A 20,688-nucleotide genomic window follows, 5' to 3' on the forward strand; every position below is an offset into this window, starting at 1 on the left:
TGCATACTTTTTTTTATTTAAGTGGTTAAAAATACAGAAGTTTGTAGAAAAAAATTTGGGTTTGTATCGTCATTTTCCAAGAACATTTTCATTTTTCAGTTAAGATATGTAAGGTCTTGTTTTTTTGCAAACCAAGCGAATGGTTTTATTGGTACCATTTTGGGGTATATATGATTATTAGATTGGTTTTTAATGCATGTTTTAGGGAAGTGTGGGGATTGAAAAAGTGCAATTCTGGAATTTTTATTTTCATGGTATCTACCATACGGGTAAATTACATTTATATGTTAATAGGCCTGACTTTTATGGATGAGGTGATACAAAATGTGCTTAATTATTTTTTTTCATTTCTTCATTTTTTTTATGAGGGAAAAGGGGTGATTCAAATTTTTATATTTGTACAAACTTTTTATATTTTTTACACTATTTTTGTCCCCTTGGGGGACTTGAACCTGCAAAAGGTCAAATATCTAATACTATAGATTGCAATATATAGTGAAAGTCACTGTCTCCTATGAAGCTCAGGCTGTGGCTCAGCTTCACAGGATTGCAAAGATGGCAGCGACAGGGACCTTCGCGTCATGGGGGGCTGATGAGAGGTAGCACTGGCAATTGTGAGATTTAAACGCCACTGGGATTTAAATGGTCAACATTAGGGATGAGCAGACCCCGTGGGAGTTGGGGTTCTGGTATCCGATCCCAACTTTATTCCAAAGTTCGGTACTCGAACTTGAATTAGAACCCTATTGAAAACAATGGGGATCCAAACTTTTGGCAAGGAAAATTCTCTCTCTCATCGGAGGTCAGCTTTGGAGGCTGCTGCTTTACAAATATTATCAACACAATATAAATTCCCTATCAGTATGACTTTGGAGAGTGGGAGGAAACCGGATAAAACCGAGACAAACACGGGGAGAACATCCAAACTCCTTGAAGATGTAGTCTATGGTGGGATTTGAACCCAGGACTCCATGCTTCTACACTACAAAGTGTCTTATATCTGACCTCAAAATCCTTTTTAATGTACACCAGTAATTTCATGTATAAATCAGCTGTTTTATTTAATAATGCAACCATAAAAAATAAATTTTTCATTTCAAAGTATCATCAACTCATGTACATAATATACAACTCACTACATTTTTTTTTTACAATATAATATATCTCATTGGCCGCTTAAGTTTTGGCATAAACAGTCAAAGTGCAAAAAGTTCCATATAATAACAAATAATGAAGGTCATTGAAAAAACTCCCACTCACCAGGTACCAATGCCCGGTTCTACCTAACATTGAAGACCACCTATTCACATCTCCTGTTTTGAAGTCCAGGTTGACAGAAAAAAAAAAAAAACATCATAAACTACTTTTTTTCACAGTACAGGAACTAGTGGTTACTGAAAATATACAAAAAAAGTTCTTATTTCCTTTGGTGCAACAGTTACAGTAAAGTTCTCCATGCTTTTCGTACATATTCGCTCATCTATATAAAAAAAAAGAAAAAAAAATAGGCATAATTAGCATATTAAATAAGCATATTAAAAACATATTCATCCCCTTAATATAATAAATGAGCAGAAGAGACTTCATCTTCTTTCAGTTCCACTGCGGCTTCATAGCTATAGCCAACAATTATGAAAAAAAGCTAGGTGACTACTATGATTGTAGGTAGGGTTTTTTTTTTTTTTTTTTTTTTAAAGAAAGAAGTTCTAGAACTTTCGAATATACTTGGTTTCAAATGTTCTGTTTGCTGTTAGTGAATGAGAAAACACTTGCTTACATCCACATGCTGCAAACCTATACAGAGTTAGTCCTGCTCTCAGCTGGATGCAATTGTAGCCTGTCTAGACAATGCTCTGCCAGCTCAACAGCTGGACTGCAGACTGATACATTGTAGCAAACTCATATATTTAGCTCACAGAGCATGGTCTAGAATGTACACAATTGTATCCACTTCTTAGCTGACAGAACTCTCTAATTGTGAAGCATTCTCATCCACTGATAGTAAGCAGATTTTAATAATGGTGAGGAATTGTGGGCAGCACGGTGGCTCAGTGGTTAGCACTGCGGCCTTGCAGCGCTGGGGTCATGGGGTCAAATCCCAGCAAGGACAACATCTGCAAGGAGTTTGTATGTTCTCCCCATGTTTGCGTGGGTTTCCTCCGGGTTCTCCGGTTTCCTCCCACATTCCAAAGACATAGGGAATGTAGATTGTGAGCCCAATGGGGACAGTGATGTTGATGTCTATAAAGTGCTGTGAAATTAATGGCGCTATATAAGTGAGTAAAATAAAAAATAAATAAATTGATAATTGTTGACAGAAACTACTTGGGGTTTGTTTCCAATGTCGGGGGTGAGGGAGACGTAATCGATGACACAGACTAATAGAAGGGATTCATGATTCTGTGCCAGGCAGAACTGTCATAGTTGCTGAGATTTGTGCATGATCTCCTTTTGGGTGTTTCAGATTACAAAATGCAGAATAGACATGGGCATGTCAACACTCTGATTCAGGAAACCACGAATTAACTAATGCTTACATTACCTTCTAGCTGGGTTTATCTTTCGGGTACACGCCCAGGGGATGACATGGCTAATAAAAAAGGTCTACATTTTCCCAATATCTTCTAGATTTTAATTTCTCAGGATTGCCAAGATTTCAGCTTGCAGTCAGTTGATGAAAACAAATCCAGAGGCTGAAGCCCGTGCAGAGCTTAAATGTCCTGTGACACCTGAGTATTTTCTGCAATTTTATTCAGTGCAGTAAATGAACTGCCCAAATGTCTCATCCCAAGGATTTGCTACATTGTATCACAGCTAAGTAATGCTTGAAGTATGGGTTGTTTAGCTCACAGAGGATTTTCTGTCTACAGTGGCAGTATAATACTGGTGGGGGAAATGGGGTGTTGAACACGTGGGGTGTACTTATATAAGGACACTTATGTAATAGTAACGAATAGGCATGGTGCACTATATGATGAGTGAGATAGGAACCTTTTCTAAGCCTTATCTTTTTGCATTTATAATATTAAGAACCTGCATCATGGATGATAGATATGCTACATACAAGTTGTCCAACAAATTCATGGGAAAGTAAAGGGCATGGGTCCAAGTACATCCATAATGATCCTGTCTAGCCTAAAAGAGCAAAAGTTTCCCTCCTGATCCCGAATGTCGATCAACTGGATCAACATTCAGGATAAGAATTACACATGTATATCAGTAGTCATTAGTCTTGAGCATTCCGATACTGTAATATCGGGTATCGGCCGATATTCGCGGTATCGGAATTCCGATACTTAATTCCGATACTTTTACAATATCGGATACCGGAATCGGAAGTTCCCATAATGCCTGCGCTCTGCAGTGTCTGTGAAGGATGACAAGTTGGATGGCAGCGCGATCCAGCCTGTCATCAGAATGCCATCCCAGCGGGGGAGAATTCTCCTGATTGTTTAAAAGCCGGCGCGCGGTAAAAAGCCGCCGGCTTTTAAACAATCACACAGCCCCATACTGCTTCCCCGCAGCCCCCCACCCCGATCCTCCGCTCCCCTCGCCACCTCCAATCCCAATCGTAAATTAGGACCGGGCGGGGAGCGCAGCACCAAGGAGCGAAGGACCCGGGCGGGGAAGCCGGCAGTGAAAAGACTTCACCGCCGGCTTTCCCGTTCTGTGCTGCGCTTTCCCGCCGGTTATTTCAAATGAACAGCTGAGGTATCAGGTGATGCTGATCAGCTGTTCATTTGAAGTCGCAGCGGTGCCCTCAGAGGGTTCATGTGAGTTCATGCTTGACTGCATGAACTCACATGAACTTTCCCACGGCCGCACAGGTCAGCCTCACCTCCCAGACCCGTCATGATTAGTGTGTGTGCGGGGTGTGTGTGCGGGGTGTGTGTGCGATGTTTGTGCGGGTGTGCGCGGTGTCTGTGCGTGCAGGCAGACATAGGCCGATGTGACACTACTACTCCCATCGGCCTATGTCTGTCCCCCGTCCACTCCTGCCAGCAGGATCAGCTCGATGGGAGCAGTAGTTCCCATCAGCCTGATCCTGCTATTTAAATTGCCCTACTGTGTCCCCAATAAATGTTAAATACATGTCATTGGTGGCCAGTGGTTACCTAAAAGAAATTAGTTCATACATTACCTGTCCCCGCCGATCGCCACCTAAAATAAAGTAAAAAATAAAAAACTACACCTATACTCACCTAGACACCTAATTCCCCGAAGCCATCGATCTCCTGTAATAAAATATAAAATAATAAACCACAACCTTATCCTTACCCCTCCGTAGTAGTCCACGAGTGTCCCACGATGATCTCCAGTTTAGAGCAGCCACATAGAATGTGACCGCTCTGAACCGCTGCCGCCGCTAGAATGACGGGGCCGTAAGGGTTCACCGGAGTTCAGGCAGCGCTGCTCCGGTTAGCTCCTTTACGGCCCTGCTGTATCGTGAGAAATTCCCACGGTACAGCAGTGCCGTAAAGGAGGTCTCCGGAGCTGCGCTGCCTGAATGCACTCCGGTGACCTCAGTCAGTGGCTCCCGCTGCCGGGAGCGGACGTGTTCCCGGCAGCGTGAGCTTACAGCAGCCATGACAGCTGTCACCATCTCCAGATGTGACAGCTGTGCATGGGAGATCAGCGCAGGAACGTGGACAGGTAACTATTATTTTTAGTAAACTAAGAATTAAATAAAATTGTGTGTTTTATTTCAAATAAATTATTTTTTTCTGGGTGTAGTGTGTGTTTTTTCTTTTTAACACTTTGTAGGTTAGTAATGGGGGTGTCTTATAGACGCCCATCATTACTAACCTGGGCTTCATGGCAGCTGGCGCTGACATGAACCCCACCACTATTACCCCCTGCCACCGCACCAGGGCAGCGTGGAAGAGCGAGGCTAAGTGCCAGAATTGGCGCATCCTATGGATGCGCCATTTCTGGGGCGGCTGACGGCTGGTGTTTCTAGCCTGGGAGGGGGCCATTATTCATGGCACCCTTCCTGGGCTATTAATATCAGCCCCCAGCTGTCTGCCTAGCCTTTGCTAGCTATTAAAATAGGGGGGACCCCACGTCATTTTTTTTGGGGGGGGTCCCCCATTTTAATAGCTAGTAAAGGCTAGGTATTCAGCTGGGGGCTGATATTAGTAGCCTGGGAAGCTCCGTGGGTTTTACCCCCTTCCCAGGCTTCAAACATCTGCCCCAGCCGTCTGCTTAACCTCCGCTAGAGACTAAAATTATGGGGGATCCCACGCCATTTTTTTTTTAAATAAATCCTTTATTTTAACACTAAATGACATTTGAGGAGTTAATAAAGATGCAGTCCCTAAATTATTATTTATTTTTTAATTAATTTTTCCCAAAACTTTTGACGTGGGCTTCGCCATATTTTTGTATGCCAGCAGGTACAGCATCCAGCTTCTATGAACGCGCCATTTTCCGGGGTGGCTGCAGACTGCAATTTTCAGCGGGGGGGCAGAAAGCTTGGGCCTCCCTGCGCTGCAGATTCCATCCCCCAGCTGTCTAGTTGTACCTGGCTGGACACAAAAATAGGGAGAAGCTCCACGTTTTGTTTTTTTTAATTATTTCATGAAATTCATGGAATAATTAAGAAAAAAAGGGCTTCCCTATATTGTTGTGTCCAACCAGGTACAAATAGGCAGCTGGTGGTTGGGGGCAGCCCGTTCCTGCCTGCTGTACCTGGCTGGACACAAATATAGTGCGAAGCCCCACTTCAATTTTTTTTTAATTATTTCAGGAAATTCATGAAATAATTAAAAAAAAATTATGTGGGGCTTCGCCCTATATTTGTGTCCAGTCAGGTACAGCAGGCAGGAACGGGCTGCCCCCAACCACCAGCTGCCTATTTGTACCTAGCCGGACACAACAATATAGGGAAGCCCTTTTTTTTCTTAATTATTCCATGAATTTCATGAAATAATTAAAAAAAAAAAATGCGTGGGGCTTCGCCCTATTTTTGTGCCCAGCCAGATACAACTAGGCAGCTGGGGGCTGGAATCCGCAGCGCAGGGAGACCCAAGCTTTCTGGGCCACGCCCGCTGCAAATTGCAGTCCGCAGCCGCCCCAGAAAATGGCGCGTTCATAGAAGCGCCATCTTCTGGCGCTGTACCCAACTCATCCAGGGCCCTGGTGCGGTGGCTCACTGGGTAATAAAGGGGTTAAGGCCAGCTTGGCATTATCAGCTGGCCCTAAGCCCGAAATTCATGGGGTCACGCCAATATTAGACATGACCACCATGAATTTCTAGTAAAGTATTTAAAAAAACACAACACCCAGAATAAAGTCCTTTAATTGAAATAAACACACAATTCTTTATTGTTCTAAATTAAACCATACTTACAGTCACGCCCATTCCAGCTGAAGCCAACGATCTCCTGCAATAAAAGTAAAATAATAAAGCAACCTCATCCTTACCTTTCCATGGCTCCCACGACAGCTTCAGCTCTGCTACATCGAGATGACAGGCTGGACCGCAGCAGAACGCTGCCATCCATCCTGTCATCCCGCAGACACTGAGAAGCGCAGGCATGCTTCCACTCCTCAGTGTCTGGCTGTGACGGCATCCAGATGAGCCGAGGTCATGTCCAATGAACTCAGCTCACCTCATGCACGTCACTGACAGCGTGGGAAAATTCTCCTGCACTCAGCACTTCAGCGTGAGAATTTTCCCACGCTGTCAGTGACGTGCATGAGGTGAGCCGAGTTCATTTGACATGACCTCGGCTCATCTGGATGCCGTCACAGCGAGACACTGAGGAGCGAAGCAAGCCTGCTCTTCTCAGTGTCTGCGGGTTGACAGGCTGGATGGCAGCGTTCTGCTGCGGTCCAGCCAGTCATCTCGATGTAGCAGAGCTGAAGCTGTCATGGGAACCATGGAAAGGTAAGGATGATGTTGGTTTATTATTTTTCTTTTATTTCAGGAGATCGTTGGCTTCAGCTGGAATGGGCGTGATGGTAAGTATGGTTTAATTTAGAACAATAAAGAATTGTGTCTTTATTTCAATTAAAGGACTTTATTCTGGGTGTTTGTGTTTTTCTTTAACTTTGACTATGGGGTTAGTAATGGGGGTGTCTTATAGACGCCTCTCCATTACTAACCTGGGCTTGATGTCAGCTGGCATTATAAGCTGACATCAACCCCAGCCCTATTACCCCACTGCCACCGCTACAGGGCAGCGTGGAAGAGCGAGGCTAAGTGCCAGAATTGGCGCATCCTATGGATGCGCCATTTCTGGGGCGGCTGACGGCTGGTGTTTCTAGCCTGGGAGGGGGCCGATATTCATGGCACCCTTCCTGGGCTATTAATATCAGCCCCCAGCTGTCTGCCTAGCCTGTGCTAGCTATTAAATTAGGGGGGACCCCACGTTATTTTTTTTGGGGGGTTCCCCCATTTTAATAGCTAGTAAAGGCTAGGTATTCAGCTGGGGGCTGATATTAGTAGCCTGGGAAGCTCCGTGGGTATTACCCCCTTCCCAGGCTTCAAACATTTGCCCCAGCTGTCTGCTTAACCTCCGCTAGAGCCTAAAATTAAGGGGAACCCCACGCCATTTTTTTTTAAATAAATCCTTTATTTTAACACTAAATGACAAGTACAGTAAGCAACACTGTCACAGTACTTCATATATATGTGACTGACATGTTTCTATCTATCTAATCTATGTGTGATGCTCTATTCTGTCTATTATAAATTGTCGGGTACAGATGCTGAATTGCCGGCCGGCTTTCTTAAAGAGACGGTGCACGAAAACACTAATATTTTTTAAAATAAATCCTTTACACTAAATGACAAGTACAGTAAGCAACACTGTCACAGTACTTCATATATATGTGACTGACATGGTTCTATCTACCTAATCTATGTGTGAAGCTCTATTCTTTCTGTTGTAAATTGTCGGGTACCGGTGAATGCCGCTGATGAATTGCCGGCTTTTCATGTCATTCTACATTATTCTTAGTTGTTTTACTTCATGTAGAATTAACCTACAAGGAAAGAAAGGGTTTATTTTCATTCCGATATTTGTGTCCCATTGACTTGCATAGGTTTCCGGTATCGGAATCGGCGATATCCGATACTTTTTGGGTATCGGCCCGATCCAATCCGATACGATATTTCCTGATATCGGAAGGTATCGCTCAACACTAGTAGTCATGTTATTTTCTTCTTTTTTTATTTTTTTTTATTTTACAAACTTTGGATTTTTTTCCACTACTTAAATAAAAAAGAACTTACACGTGTTTGGTATGTATGAACTTGTAATGACCTGGAGAATCATATTGGCAGGTCAGTTTTAGCATTTTGTGAACATGATAGAAAAAAAAAAAAAAACACTTGCACTTTTTTTGCAATTTCACTGCACTTGAATTTTTTTTCCCGTTTTTCAGTACACTATATGGTAAAATCAATGATGTTGTTCAAAAGTACAACTTGTCCCGCAAAAAACAAGCCCTCACATATCCATATAGAAAGAAAAATAAAAAAAGTTATGGCTCTGGGAAGAAGGGGAGCAGAAAATGCAAAAACGGAAAAACCACAGGTGGTAAAGGGATTAAAAGTCTCTTCTCAAAACTAAATAAATGTAATTCTTTTAATCTTTCTTCATTACTAACATCTTCCGAGCCACTTATCAGCCTTGTGACTCTTCTTTGTACTTTTTCTAACTACGGTGCGTCCTTTCTATGAACCAATTCCGAGAACTGAAAGGCATATTCCAAATGAGATTGCAGTTACGCTTTGCACAGTGGTAGTATTACGTCAATGTACTATAAGTCCATGTCTCCTTTACATGACAGTATCCTGCCTGCTTTAGAAAACACTTATTGACATTGAACGCTGTTATTCGGTCTGTGATATACAAGTACATCCAGATCCTTCTCTACAAGGGACTCTCCTAGTTTTACACTTCTCTACATTGAACCTCATCTGCCAAGCTGGTCCTCAAACACTCAGTTTGTCCAAGTCAGCTGATAACATTTTTCATCAGGGATGGCCATACCATTGGTGCAACGTATGTAGCCACACAGGGGCCAAAGGGGCAAGTGGGGTCACTGCCACATCCAAAGCAGAAAGAGTTCATATACCATTCTTACATAAGGGCCCTTTTTTGTGTATGTCTGCCCCAGTCTTCCATAAAATGTTCTACACTACATAGCTTGGTGCCATCTGCAAAAATATAAACAACACTAATAATCCCGTCTTCCATAGGATTAATAAATAAATTGAATAATAGAGGACCCAGCACTGAACCTTGGGGGTCACCACATATAACCGGAGACCAGTCAGAGTATCAGCGTAGTAGTCATTCACCACAACTCTCTGGATGTAGTCGCTCTTTGAACCAGTTTTCAATCCAAGGGGTTGTCCGGTCCAAATCGATAAGTCTACAGTCACTCTGTATGAATCCCTCCCAACGCATGCATTGTGCATTGCGAGGTTTCGCCGGTTTCTGAGCCGGGACCAGAAGGTATGTATGTATTATACTTACTCCCGACCAGAGCCTGTCCAGTGGGCATGACCTCGCTCTATAGAATTGTATGGAATGAAGCCCCAACCCCGACGAGTGACACTGCCGCTCAGTGGGCGTGGCCGACTTAAGGGCGCGGCCTCGTTCCATACAAGTGTATGACGCGAGGCCAAGTCCACTCGACGGGCTCTGGCCAGGATCATGTATAAGGCATACTTACCTTCCAGTCCCGGCTCAGAACCCAGTGAACCCCGGCAGCACACAATATGTGCGCTGAGGAGATTAATAAAGTCTGCAGTCACACGGAGCGACTGCAGACCTATCGATATGGACCGGACAACCCCTTTAATTTACTCATTAGGCGTTTACGTGGGACAGCATCCGATCCTTTCACAAGGTCCAAGAAACACTATCCACAATTAGCCCTCTGTCCATTTTTCTACTCACCTCTTCATAAAGACCTAGGTTGGTCTGGCAACATCTGTCCTTAGTAAAGCCGTGGTGGTCATCATGTATAATGTTATTTTATCCCTCATGTTCCTGTATGTAATTCCTTACAAGTCTCTCAAACATTATTCCAGCAATCAATGTTAAGCTTATTGGTCTATATACTTGGGGAAGACCTGAAGCCATTTTAGAAAATGGAATGAAACCACATTGGCAGTGGCTCGGTACAGGGCCAGTCACTAGAAAGTCTCTATAGGTTATCTACAGGGACTGAGCAGAGTTCCTTCAGAACCCCCGGATGCTGCCCATCTGGACTTGGGACCATATCTACATCTAACCGAGTATATTAGTTGACATGTTAAAAGCAATGGGATCAGGTAGATCTGTTCCTTTCTTTTTTTGGGTATACACTGAGCTGAAAAACCCATTTAGTCATTGTGCCTTCTATTCATCGTCAGTGTCCAACTCCCTGTTTTATATATTCTATTTTCATTTCTTTAGCATAGGTATTGATAAAAGCAAATGGGTTAATTCTGCGCTGCCATTAGAAAAAAGGATGACGGATGCCAATCTAAATAAGTGGTTTATTCGCCAACGTGTTTAGAAGTATATAACTTCTTCATCAGGACAACCATGTCAGATAATGGTAAGTACTGGAAGGGCCGGAGAGTTCAGTATAAGGATATATTTTTTATTTTTTTTTAACCTTTTCATAGCCCTTTGTGGTTCAGAAAATGGTGCCACTTTGCTGAATCCTTGCAAAAACGAATAATAAAAAAGATCTGAATTTGGCGAATGAGGATTTTTGTAGAATTCAATTTCCCTCAAATTTATTCCCTCATCTGTAACTGTAACCTCTGGATGTAAACAAGAATTATTCCATTCAATGACAGCAAGGAGAGGTGAGGAATCTAAACACTAATTATTTTAGGAAGCGGAATAAATTTACATTTACGGTACATTAAAGCGTACTTCTAGTTTCAGAAAAATGTAGACATGTCAAAGTGATGGCCATTCTTCTCGAAAAGCACAATGGCAAGCTGAATCTTTCTGCTCAAAGTCATAGATTTTTATAGGTGGGTTGACAACGGAAAATCAACAATCAAAACTTCTGACTTACGGCAGATGGGCCTCCTACATCATTGCTTTCAACTGTATAAGCATCTAGGAAAGTGCGATGCCTGGCGGGGGGCGTCGCAAACCAAAAAAAACTCGGGGGACCTGCTCGGCGTTGCGGGCCAAATGTACTCACCCTGTGAGGCAGATGTGACCGGCGGGCCAGAGTTTGACATACGCAATCTAAACAGGGTTCAAACAACACCTCAGAGGATCATTGTGGTTTGTCCTGATGAAGAGGCTGGATTGCCTTGAAACACGTTGACGAATAAAACCGCATCTACACTTCTTTTGGTTTATTATCGTATATTGAATCTCTGGCGGCGCGGCTTTACACACACCCATCTTCCAGCATTTACACCTCCGAGGAGAGCAGAGCACAGCACTCAGCTCAACCCTTCTCCAGTGATCGGTGGGGTCTTATTACCCAAAGTCGGAAACTTCTGACATATCACTTTTGACACATCCAAATTATTTTGAAACTGTAGGTACACCTTAAACATTTTTCTGGGATTAATTTTTTTTCTTTCATAATGTTTCAGCTATAGAAGGTAACAAACAGCAATACCCATCCTCAACAAGTCCAGTGCTGCCTCTCCGCTGCTACTCCAGTCTTCACTGACAACCTTCTGCAAGTGACATGACTACTTCAATGGACAAGATGGCTGCAGCCAATACCTGGGCTTAGTGGCTCTGTTGATGTAGCTAGGATGAGCTGCTAAGTCCAGTGATTGGCTGCAGCAGTCGTGTGCGCTGTAGTTGTGAAATCACCACTGTAGTCTGTCAAGACTAGAGCGGTGGTGGAAAGAAATTGATGGATGCAGGAAGAGTATTTGTTATTTTCTACAGCTGCAACACTATGGACCAAATGATTTAATCCCGGACAACCCCATTATGCTTGATTTATATAAACCAAAAGAATCCCTTTTATAATTCAATTATAGGGAATAAAAATGTTAAAGTACAGCTACAGTGACCCAATGAGATAACTGGCATGAGGAGACAACTCTACACCTGCAGCAGGATATGGAATATACAGTCATGGACTAGGTAACCTTGTGACTGTTGATATTTTTAATAACTTTGTTTCTCAAGTCCTCAGACGGTTCTCTTCTCCTCTTACTGTTGACAATTTCAAGGGTGCCAACCCTTTCGACCATGACTGTATGTCTAATAAATGAAAATTCAGCGACTCCTTTAAGGGGAGAATGGGGGTCCTTTGCTCCCCCTGCTCAGAGCTCCAAAGTGCACAACCAGTGATATCTACATTCAGTGTGTAGAAGGCACAGCATCCACTGTGAGATATACCTGTTATGTTTGAGTACATCAGTAATTTCAGGAAATAAAATACTTATAGTGATAATTAAATTAAGAAATTACTCATATTTCTTCCTTACTGTGTGGCTGATGAGTTATAACATACAGCTCTTTGATCTAAGGAAAGAGGGGGCTTCAAAGGAAGAAACTAATGGGTGGGGGAGCGCACCATTGTACAGATAACATCTTCCCAGTGTATAGGATTGGTATTTACATTTAGAAGAATAACAAATCTACAAATACTATAACACCCCGTTACCATGTAAAAAGACGCTGCTTTTTGGGGGTCTTTTTGCAGCTATCTGCACAAAAACACACAATAGCAATCGGATTATTGTGCTCCTGTACGTTTTTCCCCTTCTTTGCAGCATTTTTGGCACAGATTTGATGCAGCATTTTTTATGCATTTTCAGTTTCGAAACTTTGTGATTCTTGTGTTTATTACATGCATTTTTTTTTTAGACTCAACATAGAAGCCCATAGGGGAAGAACCAAAAAAGAAAAGTTAAACACGCTGTTGAACTCTGTGTCCCCCAGCTGCAGCTTGTTTTTAAGAAGTAAATTGTGCTTTACTCATCCTTCCCAGGTCCAGCATAGTCTCAGTCTCAGCTTCTGGTGCCTGTTACTGTCTGCAGTGCTGATGTCACATCAACAGTGCTGCAGCTAATCGATGATCTCAGCCGCTCGTGCTGTCAGCTTTGGCAGTGCCGCCGAGCTCAGCTACAGGCTCATGTCACATCAGCAGCGCTACAGACACCTGTAGCAGAGACGGAGGCTCCACGCTCGACCTGAAGAGAGAGTGTAGAGCGCACTAAACTTTTTCAGAACAAGCTGCAGTCGGAGGAAAAAGATTTTCAAAATATGCAGCAAGTTTTCTGCACATAAAAAAAACAACAAACACAATGGAAGCATTTACGTCCTGATCAGTTATTACTATTTAGGTACCCACCACTGTTTTTCTTCTGCATGGACTTCCACTTCCACCGCTCCATGGTGGTGAGGTCCCAGGTTCCAGTAAGAGAGCGTTCCTCCACCAACTTCACGGTTCCCAGAGATTGAAGAAGAAGCTAACATAAAGAATATCTAGTATGAGAAGCCCATGCTAACCACTGCAATTATTGGCAATAATTTAGTAATAAGGAAAGTAAAAGGACAGTCACATTGGAAACATTTTTGTTATTCAGTACAGAAAACCTATTTTCAAACACCTTATTGATAATTGTGAGTTACCTAATGCTCTAATCAGATCCTCATCTGTTGCCAGAGTGGAAATTGTTACGGCTCATACACACGATTGTATTTTTGGTTAAAAAAAAGGGACACCACACGGATAAATATTATTTAAATAATAGAGCAGAAAAAAAAAATTTCACTGAAAAAATCTGTGTGCGAAAAAAAAAAAAGCGCTGCGTGCACTAGTTTCTTTTGGAAATGGAAAGAGACTCACCCATTCAAGTTTATGGGTGCGACCAAAAAAAATCAGATGGCATACGGAGCCACAGTAGAGCATGCATCTTTTATGGACACATTGCAGTTCTGTAACATAGGAAACTGTAAATGATCCTGTAATTGATTAAAAGCGGATTGTATACGGGTGGCAAGTGAGAAAAAAAATCGGACCACTTTTCTGGATGTAACTATGAACGACTTTTTATATACCCTTACATAGAGCATCTCTCTTTGGAGGACCTGTCCTGCCCTAGATTACAAAAGCAACCAACAGACTGAATGAGCAAAGTGTAACTCTTAATATCTCCTATGGAGGCACTGCAGTGATAAGGGGATCTTAGGAATGTCTTTGTCTAGAGACTCAGAGAAAACAAAAGGAAGAAAGTTGGGTGTCAGTAGTGTTAACCTAGCCAATTAGATGTATGTATGCTAATGCCAGCACATATTTAGAGATAAGCTGAGCCAATTATATTGTTTTAAAGTATAAATACTAATAACTTCTATAAACCTGGACCAGAGCATATAATAAAGCAGATCTAGCCTGATGCTCAAATGTATCAGACGTGGTTCTTCCGTGCACGTATTTCAATTTTACAATTTAATTTGTAACAAGCACAACGTCTCAGAACGTCCAACATTACGTGGCGACGACAGACACCATGCGATTTTTTTCAAAGGAATCCTGGTAGGGACTGTCTAATGTGGAAAACCCCTTGAGATGTTGCACATTTAAGAGGTGAATTTCTACGCTTTCTGCAATTCCTTTTTTTTTTAGTTTTACCGGCATCGCTCTCTGAAGTCTTGTTCTGTAGGCGCATTTTTTTTTTCAGTTCATAAAATTTAGTGTTAAAAGGGGTTGTCGGGTAAAATTAACTTATTACCTATACATAGGATTGGAGGTAACTTAAAGGGGCTGTCAGGTCCAAATTGATAAGCCTGTATGTATGGAGCGAGGCAGTGCACCGTCTAGTGAGGCAGCCATCCAGTGGGCGTGGCCTCACTCAGTACAAGTGTATGGAGCGTGGCCGCGCCCACTAGTTGGGCTCTGGCCGGGATTATGTATAATTCATACCCTCCGGTCCCAGCTCAGAAACGAGCAAATCCCTGCAGCGCACAATGCCTGTGCTGGGGGGATTCATATGTCTGCAGTCACAAAGAGTGACTGCAGACTTATCATTTTGGACTGGACAACCCCTTTAAAGATTGCTGTAGGACTGCAGAGCTGCAGCCCCTTTGGGAATGAATGGAGCAGCGGTGTGTGCACGTCTGCTCCATTCTAGCAGAGCTAAAACTTCTGCCAAATCAGTGTGGGCCCCACCGATCAATAAGTTATTACCTATCCAGTCAATAGGTGGTAACGTCCTTTCAACCCATTTACATTTAGATCACTGCAAAATGTTCAGAAAATGTATCTGGTCATAAATTATTTTGTTCTTTTCTAAATTATAACTTCTTTCTTAAGTAAAAAAAAGTTTTGCTAAAACAATGGTTCGCTTTTTTTTTCTTTTTCCTATATGCATTTTTTTAAAATTGATTATTAAGCTTTCATTTTGTTTTTTTATTTTTTTTTTTTATTACTGTGGATTCCTTATGTATTTTAATGCATTACTGCCTGTGCATCTAACAAGGAATATCTTAAAGACAGCTTCTGTTAGACCTATGGCTAGCAATTAAAACCAATAGTCCAGGTTATGGTTTTAGCCGGGCTAACGAGCTGGGTCAGAGGGAGATTCCCGCCCCGCTAGCATCACAATGGGGCTGGATTTCCCCACTAAACTCTCTTTTATAACATAGCAAGGGGCCTATTAACTGGAAATGATCCATGCTGCAGCCACTTATGCTGAAGTCAGTGTGGTCTGCTAAAGTGATGACTGGATATGAAAGCACATGTGAGAACACAAGGTCGACCTCAGAGGAAAATATTGTGTACGAAGAGGACATCCTCCCTACGATTCAGAAAAATCACTAGTAAATAGAAGAAGTCCTTGAATCATCCACTTCAAGCAAAACCTAGATCTTTCATTATGTCTGTCTCTGGGAAAGCAGCGTGACAAGCAACCCGCCAACCATGTCTGCTGCTTCCGGGGGTAGTTGTTGAGCTGTGTCGGATCCCAATTGGCAAATCTGCACTGATGCACTATATTAAGATGATATTCCCATCACATTTATAGGATATCCTTTAACTTGAAAAATTTGCAGATCAGGAGTCTGGGGACACTGGGTGACAACCACAGAGCAAGCGGTGACCCAGGTTATATATAACCAAAACAGATATAGGTACAAAACCACTTAAATAAAGAGGACGACCCAAGCAGTAACATTTGCTGGTGATATTTCTCTACTACGGGAGGTGGTGGGGGATTCCCTGCTTTAAAAAATGTCCTCCTGGTAAAAGGGTCCATTGACAATAAGCTGATTACAAAGTGCCTTTAGGAAAACAAGGCTGCAAGTTTTCAGTGCTTAACAAGCATTCATTACATAGTGCCAATAAATACTAATGGGTTGTCTATGTAATGCAGGACAGTGAATACTGTAGATGATTCTCCTATCTATTAAAAGGTTATTTGCAACTTCATAGATGGGTATCGTTGGATAGAGCTTGTAAAAACAAGCACTTTTGCAATTTACTGCTTGTTAAAATTTGCCACCGTTCTAGAGATAGTAACACTTTTCTTTTCAGCTCATTGCCTAGGAGACCGACCACCGCTACTGTATCTCTTGTAAGCAATGCGCTGAATCTGTGAATAGCTCTTTATCTCAGAATTCCCTAACAAAGTATACGAAAATGTGTGTTATCATGTGGACCACACCTTTACAGGTGGTGACTAGCAGTTTACAGCTTACGCGGCTCACATCCATGTAAATATTATAGATCAGTACAAAGTAATACACCATTATGGTTTCAATTACTATGTGATTAACGCAGGATTCCCCAACCTATGTGTCTGCAGCTGCTGCAACCCAAAAACCCATAGCATGCTCTAACAGCCTGCATCTCTCAAGGGGTCCTACGTCATCCACACAATGTTCCCCCACTCCTGCAGAGGCGTACATCTTTCTACCCTGCTGAGGGCAGAGCAAAGTACTGTAGTGCGCATGCACCAGTGCTCTTTCGTCTTTTCTCGCGCATGCGCAGAATAGTACTTTGCGCTGCCCTAGGCATCATCCACACGAAGCAGAGAAGGAGGAGGACGGCGATCGCAAGAAGAGAGGAGGCGCCGGACCAAGAACAGTGACGCCCATCGGACCAGACCACCCCGCAGGTGAGTATAATAAAAGGTATTTTTTTCATTTTGCAGAGCGGCTTCGAGACTTATATACAGCATTCCAGAATTCTGTAACACAGGGCTGAAATATGGTGACCATAGGTTATAATGGGAAAAAGCTGGTGACAGGTTCCCTTTAATAACCCTTGTGCTACAATTGCAAGTGTTCTGTGGGTGGTCCCTTTCACGTGAAGTATACTGGGGTTTCGAATTGAATGCCCACTATCCCCTTCCCCCAGCTTTGTGGTTGTAGTGTCTAACCAGAAGTCCGCTACAGCTGGTAGCAAAGGCGAGGAGTTAGGAAATGTTTAGTGCAGAAAGCCCAGGAGACTTTATATGAAAGAGACCACCCACAGGACACTTACAATTGCAGTAAGGGGGAGATTAAAACTTGAATTTCTCAGTTTTGCAAAGTAGCATGGCCATAAAATTAGGTATGCTTTCACCTAGCTAGAGTCAAAAGCCGTTTTGAGGGGTCAAAACTTTTTAAAGCATCACTCTACATAATATAAAACATTGGGCCAGATTTATTTTATTAAAAAAAAAAAAAAATTGTCTTTCTCTTAGTAACCAATCACAGCGCAGATTTCATTTTACTAGAACGGTTTAAGAAATGAAAGCGGAGCTCTGATTGCTTGATTTGGGCAACAAAGAAAGTTTTTTTAAATCAGCCCCATTGTGTTATGCCCAGAGCAGGACCCTCGGGGGGTGGAGCATGACACAAGAAATTACTTTTTTTATCTTCTGTGAATGTGTATCATGCACCGCCCCTGAGGGCCTACATCAGGGATAGGTGAATCAGCTTGGTGTTAGGAGGTTTAGTTCCTGGAAAATTCTGTTTTCTAAGGTATAGTCAAGAGAGTAAGGGGATTGATCAACATTTTTTTTGTCTTGAATTGATTTATTTTGAGCTAAAAATAATTGTAATCATCAGGTTAACGAATCAAACTGTGATGACGGCAGATAAGGCAGCAGTTAATTTCTGTTATTTGTGGAAAACAGGAAAACAACGACTGAGGTTTCAAACACCCAACATTCAGGGTCCAGGCATGGACAGTGATCACCGGCCCAGACACGGGTCCCCTGACCTAATCTCAACAGTAATATATCAAACATGCCTATGAGGCTGGTAAAGTCGGCTCGAGAGGCCAGCGGCTATTCTGGACATTGCGGTCTGAACGGTGAATGCCGGATGTGTGAAACCAGCTTTAGTCCCCGTAATTGTTGGTAAACGTGCTATAGAGTGTTTTTTTAAGAACAGGGTCCAGTGGGTGGTCCCTTTCATATAAAGTGCCCTGGATTTTCTATCAACACCATTTACCAAAAAAATACAGCAGGGGAGATGTATTAATGTCGTAATAAAAAAGCACACTGGTAGAAGATGCACCTGATCTATTAATCAGCATGTGTGTGCATAAAAAAATAAAATCTACATAGATTTGCTTACTTTCTGGAGTAAATTATGTGCAGTCTCGCCCCCTTCTGTTAAGCGCCAGACAATTTTTTTGTCGGCCAGAGAGGCAGACAAAGTATAACGGACCCACAGACTTGTCAATTTTAATCAGACCTTCGGATCAAAATCGGACACATCTCCATGATTTTTCGCGGACTGCAAGGGCCGCAAAAAAAATAAATAAATAAATCGCAGACAGATAAACACGGATAGCATTCGTACGTGACAATTGGAGGTCTAAGAAATCTGCATCAGAGTAAGCCAACGAAAAAGGGGTGTAAAGTTAGATTGGATACTACAGGTATACAGGAATGGTAAAGCTCAGGGGTGGTGTATACAGGAATGGTAAAGCTCAGGGGTGGTGTATACGGGAATGGTAAAGCTCAGGGGTGGTGTATACGGGAATGGTAAAGCTCAGGGGTGGTGTATTTATCCTGTGCTGAATATACTCTTAGAAAGGAGATGCCTTGAATTACCTTGATATTTATTGTAGCTGGTTTGGAGAGGACGGGGTCTTCGTCAACTTCATACAGGTGCTGCATCCTCAAAAGAACACGGCTAAAATCAGCATCGCCCCTTTTATTAGCTTGTGGAAAAAGTGAAAAGGATGGAAATATTTAAAAAAATTTTAAGAAATTGCGCTGTAGATTTTATTTGGTATCATTTTCGGGTACCATCGCCTTTTTGATCGCTCTATGGGTCATTTTGTAATGAAAACTCTGCCCAGCAAGTATATTTATATCCCCTTTATATATATTAACCTCGTTGCTTTAGATTTTCTTTAAGTGCGAAAATTGGAGTGATTTAAACTTTTATAAGTATATACCGGTATTCTTTACGTGTATTTTGTTTTATAATATGAAAAAAGTTTTAAAACAAATTTTTTACATTGTTTTGATTTGGCAGAGAAGCTCACCCACTCTTTCTTACCACTTTGATGCCACAGTTGCTATTGACCACAGCAGCTAAAGTGTTAAAATGAAGCGATTGGAGCTAACTCCAGTTTCAGGACTTGCAGTGTAAAGAGTGGGCTCATATTATATTATATATAACATACACAGTTTCGGGAAAACACTGTCCCCTTGTCTGCGGTTTTAAAAAAAATAAATAATAACTTTGCTTTATTCACTCACCCTGGGTTCAGCGTCAAATCTGGGCTGCTGCTCCTGGTGTCTATCACTGCCTGCAGTTCTGACTACAGCGCTGCAGCCAATCACTGAGCTCAGCGGCTCGGCCCGAGTTGACAGCACAAGCCCCTGAGCTCACTGATTGGCCGCAAAACTGTCAACATGACATCAGTGCTGCAGAAAGTAACCGACATAGAGGCCAAGACTCAGTGCTAGACCTGGGAGGGAGAAAAAAAAGCTCAGTTTTGTTTTTCTTTTCTTAAGACAATCTGCAGCCAAGGGGGCAGGAAGAGTTGCCAACCGTCCAGAAATTTCTGGAGAGTCCATAAAAATATAGCATTTTTTCCCCTGTCCATAATTTTTTTTTTATGTGTTTGTGATTTTTTTGAAGCTCTTCAAGACTTGTACAGATTAATATGACTGCATTTATCACCCATTTACAGCTCACTGATGTCTTCATATATGATTTATGGTATGTAGACATGTATCACTTATAACCCTAAGAATTTATGGGAAATAGGTGATTTTTTTAGAAGCTGCCCAGAAAAAAAAAAAAAAAAATCAAGTTGGAAACCCTGGGGAAAGAGGTTTTCCAAAACTGGAAAACCCCTTTAAAGTCATTAGTGGTGGAGAAAATATAATAAAAGGTGCAAATAATAAAGGAGGTCTTCCATTCCGAACCCCCCTTTTAGGTAAATGTGAGAGTCACGACTTTTTTAGATTTGGACGGCTGCAGAGAAAGAAATGGATGGTGCAAACTCTAATAAGAAGGGTCCTACCTTTATGTACGGTGCGCATGTGCTCTGTGTGGTTCAAAGAATATTTCCATCCAGGAATACTTAGGATCTGAAGGTGAATATTGGGGGGCAAAGTAACTGGAGCATCATCCACCATTCGATTCTCAACTTCTCTGTGCCCTGACCAACAATAATGATTAGAGGAAAGAAAAGACATTCCGATAATTGCAGGAAAAAAAACAAAAACTACATACCAGGGTAGGATTTACCTATTGGCACAACAGAAATATATATAAAATTATG

At 42.1% G+C, this 20,688-nt stretch overlaps 1 protein-coding gene across 1 annotated transcript in view; it reads right to left on the reverse strand.

Moving 5' to 3' along the window:
• Positions 1–1,035: 1,035 nt before the first annotated feature.
• MAN2B2 (mannosidase alpha class 2B member 2) overlaps positions 1,036–20,688 on the reverse strand; it is a 51,395-nt gene continuing 31,742 nt past the window's right edge. Inside the window, exons 16-19 of the mRNA XM_073648106.1 lie at positions 20,428–20,565; positions 18,998–19,107; positions 13,303–13,420; positions 1,036–1,480 (exon numbers count right to left, since the gene is read on the reverse strand). Of these exons, the coding sequence (XP_073504207.1) occupies positions 1,392–1,480; positions 13,303–13,420; positions 18,998–19,107; positions 20,428–20,565 (455 nt within the window). The 3' untranslated portion in view covers positions 1,036–1,391. The remainder of the gene's footprint in view (positions 1,481–13,302; positions 13,421–18,997; positions 19,108–20,427; positions 20,566–20,688) is intronic.

This window comes from Phyllobates terribilis, unplaced genomic scaffold (assembly GCF_046119375.1).
Source record: "Phyllobates terribilis strain yellow unplaced genomic scaffold, ASM4611937v1 Scaffold_1__5_contigs__length_1240528914, whole genome shotgun sequence".
NCBI lineage: Eukaryota > Metazoa > Chordata > Amphibia > Anura > Dendrobatidae > Phyllobates > Phyllobates terribilis.